This window comes from Chaetodon auriga, chromosome 20, assembly GCF_051107435.1.
Source record: "Chaetodon auriga isolate fChaAug3 chromosome 20, fChaAug3.hap1, whole genome shotgun sequence".
NCBI classification, from domain to species: domain Eukaryota; kingdom Metazoa; phylum Chordata; class Actinopteri; order Chaetodontiformes; family Chaetodontidae; genus Chaetodon; species Chaetodon auriga.
In genome coordinates, this window is record NC_135093.1 from 13,222,074 (window position 1) to 13,240,135 (window position 18,062).

The 18,062-nt window shown below is 44.6% G+C and overlaps 1 protein-coding gene across 5 annotated transcripts; it reads right to left on the bottom strand.

Moving 5' to 3' along the window:
* Positions 1–12: 12 nt before the first annotated feature.
* slc38a10 (solute carrier family 38 member 10) lies at positions 13–17,504 on the bottom strand. Of its 5 annotated transcripts, none has more exons than XM_076759458.1 (18): positions 17,286–17,481; positions 16,839–17,097; positions 15,136–15,253; positions 14,695–14,740; positions 14,461–14,554; positions 14,180–14,323; positions 12,603–12,727; positions 8,653–8,755; positions 8,059–8,241; positions 7,578–7,689; positions 6,160–6,266; positions 5,899–6,052; positions 4,187–4,351; positions 3,664–4,101; positions 3,470–3,556; positions 2,822–2,842; positions 2,244–2,387; positions 13–2,155 (listed from the first exon to the last, which is right to left on the bottom strand). In XM_076759458.1, the coding sequence occupies exons 2-18, from the start codon at positions 16,926–16,928 to the stop codon at positions 984–986; spliced, it is 3,303 nt and encodes a 1,100-aa protein (XP_076615573.1). In that variant the 5' UTR covers positions 16,929–17,097; positions 17,286–17,481; the 3' UTR covers positions 13–983. The 5 variants fall into 5 exon arrangements, with proteins under 5 accessions (XP_076615573.1, XP_076615574.1, XP_076615578.1 ...); XM_076759459.1 differs by lacking the exon at positions 12,603–12,727 and adding an exon at positions 11,685–11,809 and having other exon boundaries at positions 17,286–17,453; XM_076759463.1 differs by lacking the exon at positions 17,286–17,481 and adding an exon at positions 11,685–11,809.
* Positions 17,505–18,062: the final 558 nt, after the last annotated feature.

Here is an 18,062-nt window from a genome sequence, read left to right on the forward strand (position 1 = left end):
AGCAGCCATGGATGTCATAGAGATGTTTTTATTTATTCTTATCAGCAAAATGTACAGAAATACAATGCACATAGAAAAATAGTCATTAAAATAGCCTCTGGTACAAAGCAAAGGTCCAGCATGTGTTCAGTGGTGACTGAAGGAGTTTCACAAAAGTTGGATTACTAAGAAGACACTACATAGTCCATATTTCCTTATTTTCTCATTATTACCGTACTGTTTACAGTAAGAGGTTCAGTGGAAGCAAAAGACCACAAACTGAGGATAAACTGTCACTTCTGTAGCATATGGGTTGGAAGGCACTGATAAATCAACAAGGAAGAGATGTTGAAGATGGAATGATTAGCAACTGGAGTCATGGATCCAGATGGATCGAGCTGCTTCATTGTCCACAGTTCATCAAACAGTAAGGCTACATTATATACCTCGTAGCTCCAGCATGAGGTTGTGTTCAGTTACTTTCATTTGAAAGTAGACGGAAACAACACTTATAAGGGCGTGTGAACACACATTACATCCGGCGTGTGTTAAATGTAGGTTCAAAGAATCCTTGAACACTGTTCGCACTACACATTTACAATATTTACAATTCAAAGTAACAGATGAACACAAAAACAGCACAGGAGACAAAGCACAGATCCTGCAGAGGCAGACTCTCATAAGGAGGAACAAGGGTGATTCAAGTACAAACATTAATACTGTATATTCTTCCTCTCTAAATGCTCCAGAGTGATATTTGCATAGTTTTATTTACATTTCAACAGTTACCTCTTCAAAATGCTCCCCCTAAAGAAAAAATAAGTTAATATTTACATACACTTTGCTCTTTAATAAGACTTTGGGTTATTTCCAGAGTACACAGAGAAAATGTTCCTCTTAGTCCGTATAACATTTCTGAAGGCAAAAAAGAATGTAAGGCAACAATATTGTGGTCCACAGTCTGATACATGAGTGAATGAGAATCTGTGCGTGTCTGATGTGTGTTACTTCGCTCCTTCATCCTCTGAGACCTGCTTAATCTGCCGTGAGTGCACCATTGCCCTGGCCAGTAGCTGCTCCTCCAGGGCCGCGTGTAGGTCTGAGCCCCCCAGCTCCAGCAGGGGCTCCAGCCCAGGCACACCCCTGGTCTCTTGTGGAGGCCCTCCAGCCTCTCTTGGTCCCAGTGCCCTGCGTCTCCGCCTTAGATCCATCTCTCCCTGGTCCCTGACCCTCTCGTGGGAGCCCTGGGGGTGAGCCTCGGCCCCTTCTTCCACACCTTCTCTGGGGTCCGCCTGAGTAGCAGCCTCCTCTTTGAGGTCTCGTCCTCCTGTCTTCAAAGCTTCTCCCTCTTCTCTCTCAGCCCCCTGTGCAGCTTTTCCAGCATTTCTGGCTGCTGCGGCTTGCTCCAGGTGGGCCAGCCTATCCTCAGCCTTCTCCACAATCATTTCTTTCCTCACTCTCTCAAGTATTTCATTGTCTTCCTTCTGGATCTCCTGCTGAAGTCTCTCTTCTGCAGCTTTCTGCTGTGCGAGTTTCTCCTTGGCCGCTCTCTCTTTCTCCAGCTCCTGTTCTATGGCCAGCTTCTTTATTCTCTCTCTTTCCAGTTCTTTTTCTAACCTTGCCTGCACTTCTTTGTCTATCATTTCTCTCTCTACTTGTAACTCCTGTTCTTTGGCCAGGTTTTCCAGTTTCTCCCTCTCAACCCTTTGTTTTTCCAGTCTTGCCTGATCCTCTTTCTTCAGCTCTTCTTTTTTAAGATTTTCAATTTTCTCTTTTTCCTTATCCAGGCTTCTTTCTTCATCTTTAAGTTGAGCTGCCTGATTGTTTTGATGTACAGGCTGACCATCATCGACTCTCTTCTTTCCCAGTGGCACTCCTCTCGCTCCCAGCTCGCTCTGCTTATGGGATCCTCCTCCAGCTGCACCATCGACATCCTCCTTGTAAGGCACTTGAACGGGTACTTTTTGAGCCCCAACCTCAGCGCCCTTGTCCCCAGCCTGAGCTTGATTCTGGGCCACGGCGTGAGGCTCAGCTACTCCACCCTGTGGAGCTCCAGCTACCTCTGGCAGCTTCAGGTCTGACGCCAGGCCAGACTCTTTGAGCTTTGCTGCTCCACCTTCCATCACCTCCAAGTGTTCCTGGATGCCTTTCTCTGCCTCGCCTTCAGCAGCAGCCCCTTTAAGTTATAAACACTTGGTCACTTTTTCTTTTATTGAATACCAACACCAAGCGCCACATCTGCAAAACATTATATGTATACACACCCGCAGGTTGTTGTTGTTGGTGGATTTCCTTGTGTTGTTCTTCTATGACAGCCAGTAGTTTCGCCTGCTGGTCAAGAAGTCTCTTCTGTTGCACTTGCTGCTCCTTGATCACCTGCAGTAGAACTGCGTGGTTGAACTGGCCCTCTGCATGATAGAGACAGTGAATTAAATTAGGTCACAACCTGCTCTGATGACGCTGCATTAGTCAAGAAGCATAGTTAGGCTGCTGCTGGGCCAGTTCTCTATGTGAGAGGGGAAGGGAAATTGATAATATACCACTATGGCTCAGTGCTGTGTCAGTGATCCATTCAAACACACATCTCTAGGTTGTGGCCTTAAACATAAACTGGAATGGGCAGTAAAGGGCAGCTGTAGGTGCACACAAACTATGTTAGGGGACAAGGTGAGTGGGTGGATTCTACACTGGCACATTATTCAGTTATATGACAAAAACACAAATTAATATATGTCCTGTACGTATTTGTAAATATTTATTAATTTAATAGATAAATGGCCCACTGAGTGAATGACAGAGCGACAGACCAGGGTAAAGAGAAGAAGCAAGAGGGAATTCATACCTGCAACCAGCTTTTTTATCACTGTGATAGGAGTCCGGCAGAGAAAGAAAGAAAAAAAGGGGTAAAGATGGAGGACAGAGAGGGCAAAAGTAAACAGAACAAAAAAGTCAACAAAAGCCAAAAATGACTGTGTGGTGTATCAAGCCAGATCAAGAAGTAGGAGAAAGAAGTGGATCTGAATAGCTCTGCTGTCTTTGACACCATTCGTGTCGTCAGGAATAGGAACAATAAGCAAGAACAGATCACAGAGATTACGTCACATGAGGAAAAACAGGCAAACTGAGAGGTGGAAAGAGAGGCAGGGGCATAAACAGCATGCAGCGGACACACTGCAAATTCATTCCAATTATTTGTGATGAAGCGTTACGTTTGCTGTATTTTTTGTGCCCTCTTTCTTGCAACCTGCCTCAATCTTTTGTATTTTTGTTCCTGCATTTTCAAGAATGACTTGAAAAAATTTTTGAACAGTGTATACCAAGGAGCACTCGTGATGCTGTCACTAGCTGAGGCTACTGTCGGTGGAAAAGCTGGTACCCCCGCCTCTTCTACATGAAATTCTTGCTGTGTGATCACTGAATGTTGGCACAGAAGTGACCTGAGACCACTGACTCACACCAATAAACCCTTGAAGTTTTCTCCTCCACTTACCGTCCAGCTTCTCGTCAGCTGCATCTTTGCTGTCTGCAGCTGGAGCCTCGTCTGCTGCAGGATGATGCTCTCCTTCGGGAAGTGGAGCTGAAGGATCAGAAGTTACCACCAGGTCAATGTTGCATTCTCCAAAGCAAACAGTTTTTCCACCCAGCTGCCTTAAACTGCAGTTATACTAGAAGAGCAACACTCACGTTTCCCTGCAGCATCTGGAGCTTTGGCCACATTATCGACTTTCTCTGCCCCAGCGTGACTTTCCACTGCAGCTACATTCCCCGCAAGAGGCTCTTTCACAGGATCGAGCTTCTCAACTTTCTTTAGCGGGGGAACGGCGTCTGCAACCGGCTTCTCTACCACCTCATTGGACAGGACTTCCCCTCCGCCCAAATCCACCTCCTCTTTCCTCACAACAACCTCTGCAGGTTTCGGTTTCTCTTCAGCCCTCTCGACTGCCACAGCATGACCTCGCTCTTCATCTCGTTTGGGTTCTTCCTGTCCTCCTCCTGCAGGAGGAACGGGTTGCTTCTTGTCCTCCTCCAGCTCTGCGTTGTTTTTTCTTGTGTCTACCTTGACCTCATCGTGAGGGATGGGCGGTTCGTGACGATGGGCCTCCCCCTCTGGCACTGCGACACCTGGGTAAACAGACAAAACATCACTGATACTACACAGTTCAGCGGACAACTGGTTAAGATTCGAGTCCTGGTTCAGTTTGCTTACCAGCATCAGGGCGGTCCAACTGCACCTCTTCCTCCTTCTTCCTCGCGGGTACTTCCACTGGTCCTTTAATCTGGGGGGGCTCAGCCCTCTCTTCAGGTTTTAACACCCCCACAGCTGGAAGATCAGGTTGATCTAGCTCCACTGGCCTCTTGTTTGCAGGATGGTCTACACGAAAACACACAAAACACAATTTATTACAACACAGGGCTGCGACTCAACGTCACCTCTACGAACATGTTAGATAGCAAAATGACTCAGTAAAAGATTTATACAACCATTAAAATAAAGTTTTCACGCTCAGATATTTTTTACTGTTGTTGAGTACTGCTGCTGGTGAGCTTTTTATTTGCCCTTGCTGCGTTTCTTTCAACAGCCAGTATATACAGTTAGTCTGGAAAGCATGAGACGAATTACTGTGACTAAATTAAGAAACCATAAATTTGACACCTCATTTATTCCACTATTTTCTCTTCTCTGAGCAAAGTAAAATGACTGTATTACTATTTACCACTGGCCCTGACAAGTCCTCTTTATTTTCTTGTACAGTTATGTTTATTACACACATTAACTGCTAGCATTAAAATAAATGAACACCTCGACATATCTCCCATAAACTGTTTGTACTGATACACTCAGCTGTAATTGATTTCACTGACTATATCGAATGAGTGGATCCACTAGGTGGCAGCAAATACTGACAACAGCAATACAGAGACATTTGGTGCAGTATAATGAATGAGTGAGAGGGAGATGAATTAAAATTGAAAGTGACAAACAGGAAACAGGTGTGGAGGTCGGACCAAATGGGTTTCACCTGGAGTGAAAATGTTAGGAAAGAAAGAAGTAAAATCAAACAACAGTTCAGACTAACAGTCGGAAAGAATCACAAAGATGGAGAAAGAAAAACTTTGGTGGAGTCGGTGAGCAGGTTAGAAAAAGATGCTACTGAAGAACCAAAGGGTAAAGAGCAGAAGTGAAACAAAAAGCCTCTCCTGTCACCTTAAAAAGGAGAAGAGTTCCTCTCCATCTCATCTCCATTTGTTTCGTCTGCACCCCTCTCCCCTCCCCAAACCCATATCACCCTCTTTCCTTTATAAAGCCAGAGCTTGCAGGCATTTTATAGCTGCCACAGGAGATATGGGGGGAGACGGGAGTGTAGACAATGTGTTTTGGGGGGAGGGGATGGCAGGAGAAATGAAACAGAGGTAAAGGGGTGGAGAGAAATTACTCGAGTTTGAAGGGCATCACTCTCGCTCCATCAATGTCAAGCACTCAGAGCTGCTCTCAGATATTATCAAGAGGTTATCTCCTCACCCTGGCTGTCTGTCTATCAGTCCCTCTGTCTGTCTCCATCTTTTCTTCTCACAGAGATGAAAGAAACCCTTTTTTTTTTGCTGTGGCTTTGTGCTTCTGTTTTAGTCTCATTGGCCCTTTGCAAGGGCTTCATATTCTCTTTATGTTGGCGTCTTTGGGAGCTGCAGTCCGCGACTTTGAAAATAAAACAAGAGATAAACATGTCTCCCTTGCTGCCGGTGCCTTTTGCATGAAATAATCACACGTAGGACTGCTGTCCACTCTCAGACTCTGCAGACAATCCTGGCTCCGGCCCGTTGAGGTAAATGTTTCCACGGATCATTAGTAAACCACTTTAATCTACATTCCATCAAGTAGATAAATGATTGCCAGCCATTACCACATGTTGTGATCTTTACCGTGCAGTTCAGGGAGGTCCGGTAGGGGCAGGTTGTTCTTGTCAGGTGCTGGAGGGGGGGGAGGTTGGACCTTGATGCCAGGGCTTCTGGTCGAAATTGAAAGTGTGGTGAAGGTGCTGACCAGCAGGATGCCCAGACCCACCCAAAGCACCAGCTACAGGACGGAAAGAAAGAGAGAAAAGCACAACAGGTCCGAAACAGTGAATAAACATATTTTCACTGAGCAAATCATAAGGAAAGTGCTAATTCTGACTATGTCACCTGAGCGATGATGCCATTCTTCTGGATCTTTCTGTAGATGAGAGCAGGGCATATGAAGCAGATGAGGCTGCCCATGGTGGCTCCAGTCAGACCCAGAATGGTTTCCACTAAAGAGAGAAAGGGAGAGAAAAACACAGGGATTATTTTGTGGTCCTGTGGTGCAGTGATGCCTAACCAGGGGTACTCACAGGGGCACAGTCAGCTAAAACTAATGGATAAATTGTTCAAAAATTGCGAATGGTAATGGACTGACAGTTGAAATAACTAAACAAAAGTAATAGATGTATGAACAGAAACTGACCTAAACACTGACAATCAAGTATATGCAAAGAACAACATTCACTGTTTGTGATGTTGTTCAACATCTGCATTAAAATCAACTGAAATGAACACATTTGGAGACTGCCTGGTGGCATTGATGAAAAGGTACTTGAGCTCATCTGATGGGATATGGGGGTATGTTAGAATAATGTTTGGGAACCAGTGCTGTAGAGCTCTGGGAGAAACATGGCATCAAACACCGCCAGAGCTGAGGGGTTTGCTTCCCGCTGAGAGCACTGCTCCACATCTCTTCTGCTAAAAAAAACTCAAAGCAATTCCCCATATCTACACTCTTTATCTCCATTCATATCTGCCTCTGCCATTCATAACCGGCACTCGCCCAGGCCCAGGCTCCCGTCCATGGAACCCTGCTCCTGGCAGCAGCGAGCCCTGGCCCCACCCCTGTCTCTGTGGACCGGGCCGGCTGGGCGTCGGGCCTGGAAACCCATCGTTCATCCAGAGGACGGACACCATATTGTCTCCCTCAGATTTAGAGTCCATTCTCCCCAGGGTCCTTACCTCCCTTCTCCTCAGTCTATTAGTCTGATTAGATACACAAAGAGCCAGCCAGACCCGCCGTGTGTGTGTGTGTGTACGTGTGTGTCTATGTCCACCCAATGAAAAGTTTAACAAACAGTGGCCATATAAAAGGATGAATAAAACATAAACTCACGCTAACCTTTACATCTCCACTATTTTGGTTTGTGAGAGGGACGGACAGACTCAAAGAACCTGACAGAGAGCCAATATTGGTGCGTACATGGATTTGTGTGTGTGTGTGAGAAAGAAGGGAGAGAGAGTCTGTGAGAATAATAGCCCTATCTTCCCGTCTGCCCGTCTAAAAGGAGATAAAAGTTAGGGCCCTGATTTAAGGACTGTGTTAGAGTGTGACAGTCACTGACTCGTAAAGTCACATTCACACACGTCGTAAAGCTCCCCAGCTACTCCGCCCACATAAAGGAACACATGCACCTTAAAGACCTCCAGTCAGCGAGCTGTACACATATGCACACACATGCAATTTCAATCCATGCATGATTGTTCTCACTCACACTCACACACACACACACACACGTATGAACACACACAGGACATACCGTTGGGGATGAGAATGCCTCCCAGCATGGTGCCGAACACAATGCAGAGGGTGATAGCCTTGAAGCGCAGAGGAGGCATGTATCCCCCGGCAGCAAAGGTCCCATCCTTCTGCTGCAAGACGGAAGCAGAGATGAGAGGAAACATTAAATAAATTAAATGTCACAAATCTCAGATTTACGATTCAATTTTTGTTTCCGGGGCAGTTTGTGCGACTTAGTGTTTCCGCCACATTCATTCAAGTGTTGTGTCTGCACCGATCCTTGTGCGCAATATTGTTTTATTTTTCGTCATCATATTGTCAATGTTCAGTACTGCTGGTCTGTTTTCACCAAAAAAATGACGTCATATTTGAGTTCCACGGCAGGTGTTTCCAGGGGGCTCTATTTACAGCATGTTTCTATTGTTATTATTATCAAACTGTGGAACAGAGAAGATGGAGCTTTCCCAAACAGCTGGCTTATGAGAAGCATTCAAGCTCACCTGCTGCTCAAAGAGCATGGTGTTGATGGCCTGGCGGCAGGGCAGGATCATCATGGGGAATCCCACGGCCACAGACATCATAAAGCCCACGCGGATCATCTCTGTCACCAGGTTGGATGGGAAGTTCATCAGCACGTTGCCCGCAATGTTCTCTGTGAAACTGACGTAGCCAAAGAAACCCACCTGGTTCAGAGAGAGGTGGAGGCAAGCAAAAAGAGGGAGACGTGAATATGTAGGAGAACAAGGTTCCTCACTGTTTGCTAAATGAAACTTGAGTGCACATGAATAACACATCTGCTGTGCTGTCTGATGGAAACATCCCCTTTCAAGACTCTTTTGGTGCCAATTCAAAAGAATAAAAGAGCAATTTTCCCACTGATACTCATATAAAAATTGGTGGCTTTGGCACAAGAGAGAAAAGCACTTCACACCTTTTCAGGCATTGATTTGAAGATGTTTGAAAAGGATCAGGACAAACACATATCCGGTAATATCACTCGGGTTCCATGTGACAGCACTGACAGTGGCAAATGCAGAAATGCAGCCTGTGTACATGACGGTGGCTGGTGAGCGTGGAAGTGTGGTTCCACTCACAGTGATGTAGAAGATGGTGACTACGTTGAGGGCTGAGGTGAAGATGGTGCTCATGCGTTTGACGGACGGCTCGTCCAGGCTGTTGTAGGTCGGGAGGACCTGCCTGTGAGAGACAAGCAGCCCAACAACAACACAATCTGCATGCTGCATGACACAAGACCGCATGGGTGCTGCTGCGGTGCTTTCATGTGCTGTCTGGATTACCAGATACAAAGCTTTTGCTATGGGAACTGTCACTCCAGAGGCTGGCAGGGAGAGTCTGGAAACTGCTTTGTGAGTTTCTTAAACGTGCAGCCGTATGGAAGCCCCTTTGTGCCACTTAATCAAATGATGCATCTCCCTCTTCATGTCCTGTGGCTTCAATGTATTGTTGATAAGAAACAATGGAGTCAGTTTGGACCAATAACAGCTGAGAAATGATTGAAATGAAGAGCAGATTGCCACTTACAGCACATCATCCTACAAGTTCTGTATCTGTACATCAGACATGCACATGAATGCAACTTTTTCAGCACGTGGATTTCTTCCTATTATGAATATAATATTGATTAACTAGCAATTCATTTCCAAATGTTTTAAATACCATCCATTTCTAAAACAGCATGTAATGTCATGTCAGTGTGGGTGAGGCGTGTAGGAAGTGGTTGTCTCCATATGAGCATCGCATGTGCGTATGTGTGTGACACAGAATGGGTGACAGTAGTCAAGGCTGGCTGAGGTTGAACCGGAGTCTTTCTGCCAAACCCAGGTATCTGTCGCCTTCATTTTCAGTCCTGTGTGTGGAGGGGACCATCGGCACATTACCCAGTGAATTTACAGGCTTTATATATAACAGTGAGTGCCTGGCAGGTTTTAGAGCATTATAAACTTTCCTGGCAGACTCTTTGTGCTTGCCTCCTCTTTTTCTCTCTCGCTCCCTCATATATATGTGAACGGAAGAAACAGAGAGACACAGAGAGAGAGAAACCATAACTTTCTCTGCCTCTCGTTCTCTTTTTGCCCGTCTCTCTTTCACGTGCTCTGGTTTTATGAGCAAGCACCGTCCCGTGGTGCGTTTTCTTGACGCTTGTTTAATCTGCAAACCAGTAAATCGCACGGCCAAGGTTAAATAAAACGGCAGATTGTAAGTGGGGAGCTGAAGCATCTAATGGTCAGTCAATAGTCCCGACTCAGAGGCTAATGTGTTTTTGCTTTAACGCTGGCCTTAAATGGAGGAAATATGACGGAGGTCTTCAAAGCGAACGCGGGGGAAGTGTGCATGCGTGTTGGGAGAGCTCGAGTGTGTGCTGTAGGTAATATCATTAACTGAGTTGAAAGCACGCTGATGGCAGCATCACAGAGGGACATTTTCACTGCACGTTTTTCTTATGTCCCTCTATTATGAGCTAACTGCTCCTCGCCATTCAAACGTGCAGCCAAAAAACAACGGGGCCAGTTCCCATCCCGTCATAATGGTGATGTTAAGTAATGTTTTAACTGAAAGTAAACACATTTCATGAATGTAATAAAAATCCAATGTGCTGAGAGCTGTTTAATCAGCCTGTGAATACATCAGTGTGTGTCTGTAAGATGGCGGCGGTCCAATGTGTTGATTAGTGGTTTGGCTTAAGCTGCCTGCCTCCTAACGCAGTGCTCGCCTCGCTCGGCCTGACCACAGGCCAAGAAATCGCCCTGCCAAATATCACTCAGCGGCGCTAGTGGGAACAGACGCACAAAACACACAAGCATAAACACACACAAGCGCGCACTTTCTTCTCCCTCTAAAATGCCCACACCTCACTTGCTAATGAACGAGCCCGTCATACCATAATGTTATGTTGGCTTTGTGCGATTACATTAATTAAAGTCTCGTTTCAGTCTCAAGGCTACAGTCACCCACTCCTGCCACTTACCTCACTCTCTCTCACACAAACAAACCCTTACAGTACCACCACCCAAACATCTGGCTCCTAATGACCTCACCGCAGCACTCCCTGCATCCTTCCCCAGTGCCGCATTCAAATCAAAGATAAGACTTCGCACAGCCGGATCCCACTCGGTGCTCGCACATTCCCCTTCACCCGCTCAACTCACCGCAAACCCAGAGCAAAAGCAGCAAAGCGTAGAGGAGAGGACAAAAAAAAAAGGCAGTGACAGAGCATGCAGATGGATGAAAATGGAGTAGTGAATGAATACGGTGAGACGGAGAAGCTCTGTTTAAGCTGTGAGAAGTGACATGTATTAGTGTGACCTCTGCAGTCACTGTGGGGAAAGTTAATGGAATGTCAAGATTAGAGTGAAAACCTTTTTACTATCTGCCGACAAATCACCTCAATGTACGAACAGTATTTGCCACACTAGCTGGGTCTGCATCCATGTATATTTTGCACAGTTTCAGATCAAAAAGGTTAAGTGGGAAATGACTGAAAGTTCACTAAAAAGCTTTTATTCTCCTTTTGTTGTTAGCTAACAGTCTGGAATTTGTCTAAATGTAATCCATGTTGACTGTTTCATTCAGTGAATCCTCATTGTAGTTTTTGTGGCATTGAAAAGTCTCTTGACAACTGCAAGGCGCTGATTTCCAACAAATGTTTGCTTTCTGTAACAGCCAAATTTAGTTTTATTCGAGTCACATCAGAGCAAACAAGAGCAGTAGTTTGGACAAAAAGCAAGTTTAAGCCTCAGGTTAATTCTCCACAGGGCAGAAACAGATAAGCTGACTGTGAGAAGCACATTAGCAAAATCAAGCAGCCTCACTTTAAAACCCGAAATCCCTCAACAACGACCTCCTCTCCACCACAAACGTGTCTCTTTCACATGACAAACTCACTCCAAACCCTCCACTGTGGCTTAAAGGAATGATGCAAGAACACATGCACTAATTGTGACGTTTGCTCAATTTCTACATGCAGCAATGAAAGACTCAATTTACTGTGACGCTGCAGGACTACTGTCAGATTTTCCATGTTCTGAATCTTTTGAATTTGAGTCTTGTTTGACATTAGTTTTATTACGTGGTCCCGTGCGAGTGGAGGGGCAGGAGGAGTACTTACGACTGACAGGCGAAGGCCATGCCACAGATGGGGAGACAGCGAAACACACCCTCCCAGCGCACCACATTGATCTGCCCTAGCCACCAGCCGCTGAGCAGCCCGTGTTTGAACGAGGACAGCACCATCTGAGGGGAAGGAGGGGGGGAGGGAGGGAGGTTACGGCCCGAACCAAATGAAGACAAGTCGGGGAAGAGCACGAACATGAGGAGCGGGGAGGGGGGGGGGGGGGGGGGGCTGCTGCACCCATGCTGACGGCTCACAGACAGATAATGAGAGTAATGAATGAGGAGAGAAAATCAGAGAAAATGAAGAAAAGGAAACAAAAAGAGACATGACAAGAAAGCCCATACTGAACGAAAAACCTGTTGTAGCTGACAAAGTTGAGTAATGAAGGCGATACGTAATGAATAAAAGTGAAATCATAAATTTGATTAAAAGTAAGAGGCTTCTGAGGGGGTAATCTAGACACAAACTACCCCACAGGTTTTCTATCAGCATGTGTTTCCTACGTCTTGCTCCTTTAATTACCTGATTTAAGTCCCAAAGGACAGCAGAACATTCCAGCCTCCCAGATCCACGCCCAGGATACTCATCCTGGGTGTGGAGCAGTGGCGGGAGGGCAGCAAAGATCAAACTTTCACTTCAGGATGTTGCACTCCTCTGCCTTATTACTACTGCCACCAAAAACACACACATACTGACACACTCACAGAGCTCAAATTTCTCAGACCAAAACCCGAATTGAAAAGGTGAAAATGGGGATGACTGAGAGGAGTGGGCGGGAGGTTCAGGTAGGCGGGAGGGGGGTTAAGGAGCGTAAAGTTGCAGGGAAAACATCAGGCTTCCTTCACTCTCCACCCCCCCGCCACTGCCCTTACGGTGGTGTTATTTTGGGGGTGGTTTCCATGGTTTACTTACGGGTGACAGCAGAAGGTTGTGGCGATAATGGGCAGGCACTGAATGACGCCCTTGAAGCGCCACAGGTGAACCCGCTCAAACCAGGAGCCCGAGATTATGCCGTAGCGCAGAGATGACAACACTATCTACAGCACCGGCAACAGAAACAGCAGTGGGACAGAGGGGAGCAAAGACAGGGTGCAGAGGAGGATATCAAGGAGAGCGAGGGAGAGCAGGACACAAGGGAAAAGGAGGAAGGGAAAGAGGTAAAGTGGTACAATGAGCAGAAAGGAATAGGATGAAAGGAGGGAGGGAAGATACATCACTGTTAGAGGGTTAGGGGTCTGGACTGGGCCGGGCCTGCATCTGAAGCCAGACACACCACACCAATACTCCAGGTTATCACCATGCTACGGAACTACGGAAGTCACATGACACAGAGAGGCTGCAAACAGCAGTGAGGAGTCTGTGGAAGCAGCACTACAGGTCAGTGAAACAGAACAATACAAACACACACACACAAACTGTGTGTGTACATTTAAAGAGTAAATGACATGAATCACATGAGGCAGAAAACTGTTGCTGGACCGTCACTGGAGCAATGTTGCACTCTCTGTTGGACCAGAACAGCTATTTGAAGACATCATCAAGGAAGCCAGGAAAATTTAATCAACATTTTCACCATTTCTGACATGTTACAGGCTTCCTTATTCAATTAATAAAAGTAAATTCAAGCTATTGATAATGAAAAAAAGAGCTGACATACTGTACAAACAGCAACAAACCGGCAAGAAATATGAGTCTAGAGGAAGGCTGAAATATATAAAATTAATATGACATTGTATCTGGCAACAAACGAGCAAATATAGAAAGATAATACTCTAACAACCACCAATCTGTGATTCAGTACATCTGACCTCCATTTACTTTGCACTTGCAGTGCTTAAAATGTCTCTAGTGGCCACTTCCATGTAGTTCTTCCTTCCCAGGGGAGAGCCTTTGTTTCAGCCTATAAAGAGCAGTGCAGCAATTGTTTTCTGCCTGATGTGAATTAGTGTGAATTTGCTCTTTAAAAAAAGAGGAGCAAGACAATATTGTGCCAGTAAGGAAGAAACAGTTCTGTACAATGGAGAATATGAGGAAGAATCAACACAGAATACAACAAAATAACATTTATCCAAACAATATTTGGAAAATCAAACAGGTTTCAATAGAGAGCAGCATCAATGAACTATGTTACCAGTTATAAATGCGTCTATAGTTTTAATGTGTAACATGTCGTCGGAGGAGAAGATGACAACTAAGAGCACACTGGCTTCAGAATCAACAAATTTAATATTCAAAATGCTGTAAGAAAAACTGTCCTCCATTTCACTTCATATGATCATCTTTCATGCACTTTATGATAAACTTCATATGACTTACTGTGTTGTGCAACTGCATAGCTAACATGATAAAAGCCTTCTATCTTCTACAAGGGCAGTTCTACTTCATGCATTTTGATTGCCAAGATTTGAATGCAAAAGCCACAGTGTGCTTCCACTGCAGTCTATTCAGATGCACCGTATGGAGTGTAGTCTGTGAGTTGGTGGGCTCACCGTGAACATGAAGAGGGTGTAGAACATGAGAGCCATAGCGGAGAAGGACTGGATGGAGGACATCATGTTCCTCTGCAGACTCAGAGGGAGGACGATGAACAGAGACACGGCGATCAGCAGCAGCACGCGGAAACTGAACGTCACCTGTCGAAGATAAGTGTGACAACACTGTTTCTAAAGGGGATACAGAAGAGAGCAGCGGAGATCACCGTAGGACTTACGGTAGTGCTCAGAAATGTTCAAAGATTGAGAAATTAATAAAGCAAATACTGATCTCAAACCTGTAAACCTAAGAGCTGAGCGAAGAAATTTGAGCCCAGATCAGCTATCACGACGTAGAAGGCAATACAGGTGCCCAACATCAGACCGATCATACTGCAGGTGGGGAGAGGGGACAGGGGGAATCACAATTATTATTAGAGCCTATGGTTTGGAACATAAATCTGTTTCAGTTTTTATTTGTAGAAAGTCAAGTCACAGCATAATATGTGTGATGAATTAATAATAAGACTTGCCTCGTCTCCACCAGTGTTTTTCCTGGCTTGCCGTAAGCATGGAATGCTGCAGAGAAGAGAGTGACGTCAGTGTGAACTACATGCAGACTAACAGATGGCAGTGCCCTAAAAATAGTCTCTGCTTTAGTAATACCTATCAATACATCTCAAACGGCCATGGCTATGCTTGTCTGGCATTCCCAACACACTAGCTATTCTCCATCCAGCGCAGTAGCTTGAACTTTAAATCTGCAAGATTCTTGTTTATCATCATTGCGGGTAGTGACGTGGTTTTCTCTAAATGAAGATTCTGATGCTGACACAGTTTTATCTGTCCATATATGTGAGATTGCAATCATTGCTGCTGCTAACTACCAACTTCTTCCTCTATTTTAAAAAGGGCGGTGGCAGATGGCTTATCCGTGACAGTCTATCATGTCACTCACTGCTATTTGAACTCACCCAATCCAGCATAGGTCCTTCTTTTGGTGTTGCTCGCTGTGTGGACCAGGAACATGCAAGACTTGTGGGTCATCCACGAGCAGAAGAACAACAGGAGAGTTCCCAGCACTATGCCACACTGTAAGAGGACAGAGAGGCACTTAAACAAAGAACACATACATCCAGCTATCCATAGACTTAAATATGGTCTTGCTAAAATACAAAATGCAAAATAATGTCCTCTATTAAATCATACAGACAAAGAATGTATTCAAGGTGACTTTGCTTGAGGCTTGGTACCCTGGCTGGGATCCTACAAAACCAACTTCGCTGCATTTAGTCTTTAAAACTAACTACAACACCACTACAAAGGGGAAACACAATTGCCAGTTTATATTAGGTTTATGGAAAGAAAAAGTCTGACAAAATGTAAACACATGCTTCATGATATGACAAATGAATGGATGCTTTAAATCAGTTTTACAACATGTTAAACATAAGATGTTTTAAATCAGTTCAATCTATGACTGAAACTGAGTTTTGAAATATTGTTGCTGTGTTTTAATTCAAGAAGAATTCAAGGACCCAATTAAACCATGATGTCATGTTATAATGGGGAAAACCTAGCTTTTTTTCAACCCCATTCCTTATCTTCTGAAGTTCCCTCAGTGCAGCAATACCTGTAAATACTGCAAAAATGTTGAAGTTGCAGTTTACTTGTGTACATTTTGGTTCATGGCCACACACAGCAAACACACAGAGGAAGTGAGGCAACAAGTGGGCTGAAATCCTTCACGGCATGTGGTTTCCAGAGATCAAACTGTGATCACAATGAATTTATGAATTCTTCTTCCTTTTTTTTACCCTATTTTCCACTCCAGGGTTGGAGGGTAATGCCTTGCACTACAGCATTTTGCCAAAGGGTGGTTCAGCAGAGCTTTTGCAAACACAGAGGGCCCCAACCAAGTTTGTGTCACAACTTGTCAGACAACGTGTTCAGTCATTTCCCTTCACGCTGATGTCCTTGCACAGTGACAACACAAAACACAGTGAGGCCAAAAGGAAACCCACTGTCATCAAGCTGAAAGTTGCGACAGAATGTGCAACTTTAGCATGATGTTGATTCAACAACTTGTGGTAATTTTATTCAATTATGTTGTGTTAGACTAAACTGTGTCTTTAATTTTTTACTCACAACCATTTTACATCTGCGAGGTCTAAGTAAAGACTAGAAACAGCTTTCTGTAAAATCCAACACCACCCCACACAACCACTGACTAGACATGATTTCTGTGACATCAACATGGAGCATAGTAATGTGTACTTGATGTGTGACAACTTGGACTGGGGACCAAATCATCCCAGGGTTTTCAGAAATACAGTACATTTTATCAGCTCTTTACAGGGTGTGTATAGCTACCTGTGTGCTGCTTGATAGGTCTTATTAATGGAATAAATCAAATGCTAATATTAATGCTAATAGAAACAGTTCCCTACACCTGTAAAGTCTGATTTGTACAAGCCGTATATGCAGCCAAATATGGAAAGTAATTACTATAAATAAGCTTCTTGCAGTAACTTTTAAATACTGGACTTGTAATTGCTTTTAAGCTACGTAAATGAGCTAAACAGCTACTTTTTTAACACCACAGTTAAATAAAGGGAAATGATTCTTCGCGGCACCTGCATGTTCGCGGGTGCGCGTGCAGCCGCAGGTGACCCACCTGTTTGAAGCAGAAGGGCATGGTGAGCACACTGACTCCGACGATGCTGTTCACCACGTTCATGATAAGACCCCAGTTGGACGCCGTCATTTTGAGCCGCTAGCTGACAGGTCCTCCTCCGGTAAGAAAATGTCAACCAGCCGACCGTTAAAGGCTAACGGTGCAGTATAACGGTCAAATGTCTGGTCCCAAGCGGACACTCGGGACTAAATTCCGGGTGGGTTTTGCTGAGTCCTCCGCCGGTTAGTGACGTGGCGTTCTGAAGAAAACATAGAGACAACTGAGTCTGACGTTTGCCACACTTAAACCGCCGGTCATTTAGTAAAAAACCAATTAACCAAACATTAACGCACATGTAAAATGTATTCAAATAAGACCCGCAGGTCATAAAGGTTTTATCTTTTTGCTAGCAAGCTAACGCAACCGTCACTAGTTTCATTACCTCACCTTTCTCTTCGACTTCTGCCCCCACCGCCTCGCTGCCTTTTTTACGTTATCATCGATAATTTCGTGGCATTAAACGGTCATTTCTGCGCCTGAGTGCATAAGATAACGTTACTGGCTAACGGGAACAGGGAAGCAAATGATGCTAACGCCAGGCTGTTTTTTACGGACGAGTATCCAGGAAGTAGAGGTTGAAGTCGATGAGGTGTCAGAAGACAACACAGCCTGCAGGTTTCATTTCCGTTGAAACACTCGGGCCCCCACTAGTGGTCACATAACGGTCATGGATTTGGTACTTTCGGACATACAGAAAGGTGGAGGTCTTCCCCTTCTTGATAACTCTGCTGTCATGTGCTTTATTTGAGTCTTTTCTTTTAATGCTGATTTGCTGAACTTCGACTCCACTGCATTTCAGAAGAAAATACTGTACTCTAAGTCTATTTATCTTACTACTATGGCTACAAGTTATTTTCCAGACTAAGATTTTTCATAAAAAACATAGCCTATAATTAGTTTATAAAATACAATGAATTGTTAAAGATTCAACCAGTGGCTCTCAAGCTGTCAGAGGTCAAATTATCAAGTGTTTCACAAAACACAAAGATTTGAGAAAAAAGGAATACAGATTTCTGTAGTATTTTTATTTTTCTTCTTAACTCGGTCATCGTCTCACAAACCCTCAGATTTAACTTGAGACCCTTTAGAGGGGGTCTTAAGCCAACTGACACTTTGATGCATCAGCAGCAATTTAATAACGTCATATGTAATAATATCTCAGTC

Bases quoted from the DNA above. Each gene is read 5' to 3' on its own strand.
- slc38a10 (XM_076759458.1), bottom strand. From the start codon at position 16,928: ATGACGGCGTCCAACTGGGGTCTTATCATGAACGTGGTGAACAGCATC. The intron at 12,728-14,179 runs GTGAGCCCACCA...CCGGTGCTGTAG, and splicing joins ACACCCTCTTCATGTTCACG to ATAGTGTTGTCATCTCTGCG. The intron at 6,267-7,577 runs GTATGTCCTGTG...TTCTCTCTTTAG, and splicing joins AGGCATTCTCATCCCCAACG to TGGAAACCATTCTGGGTCTG.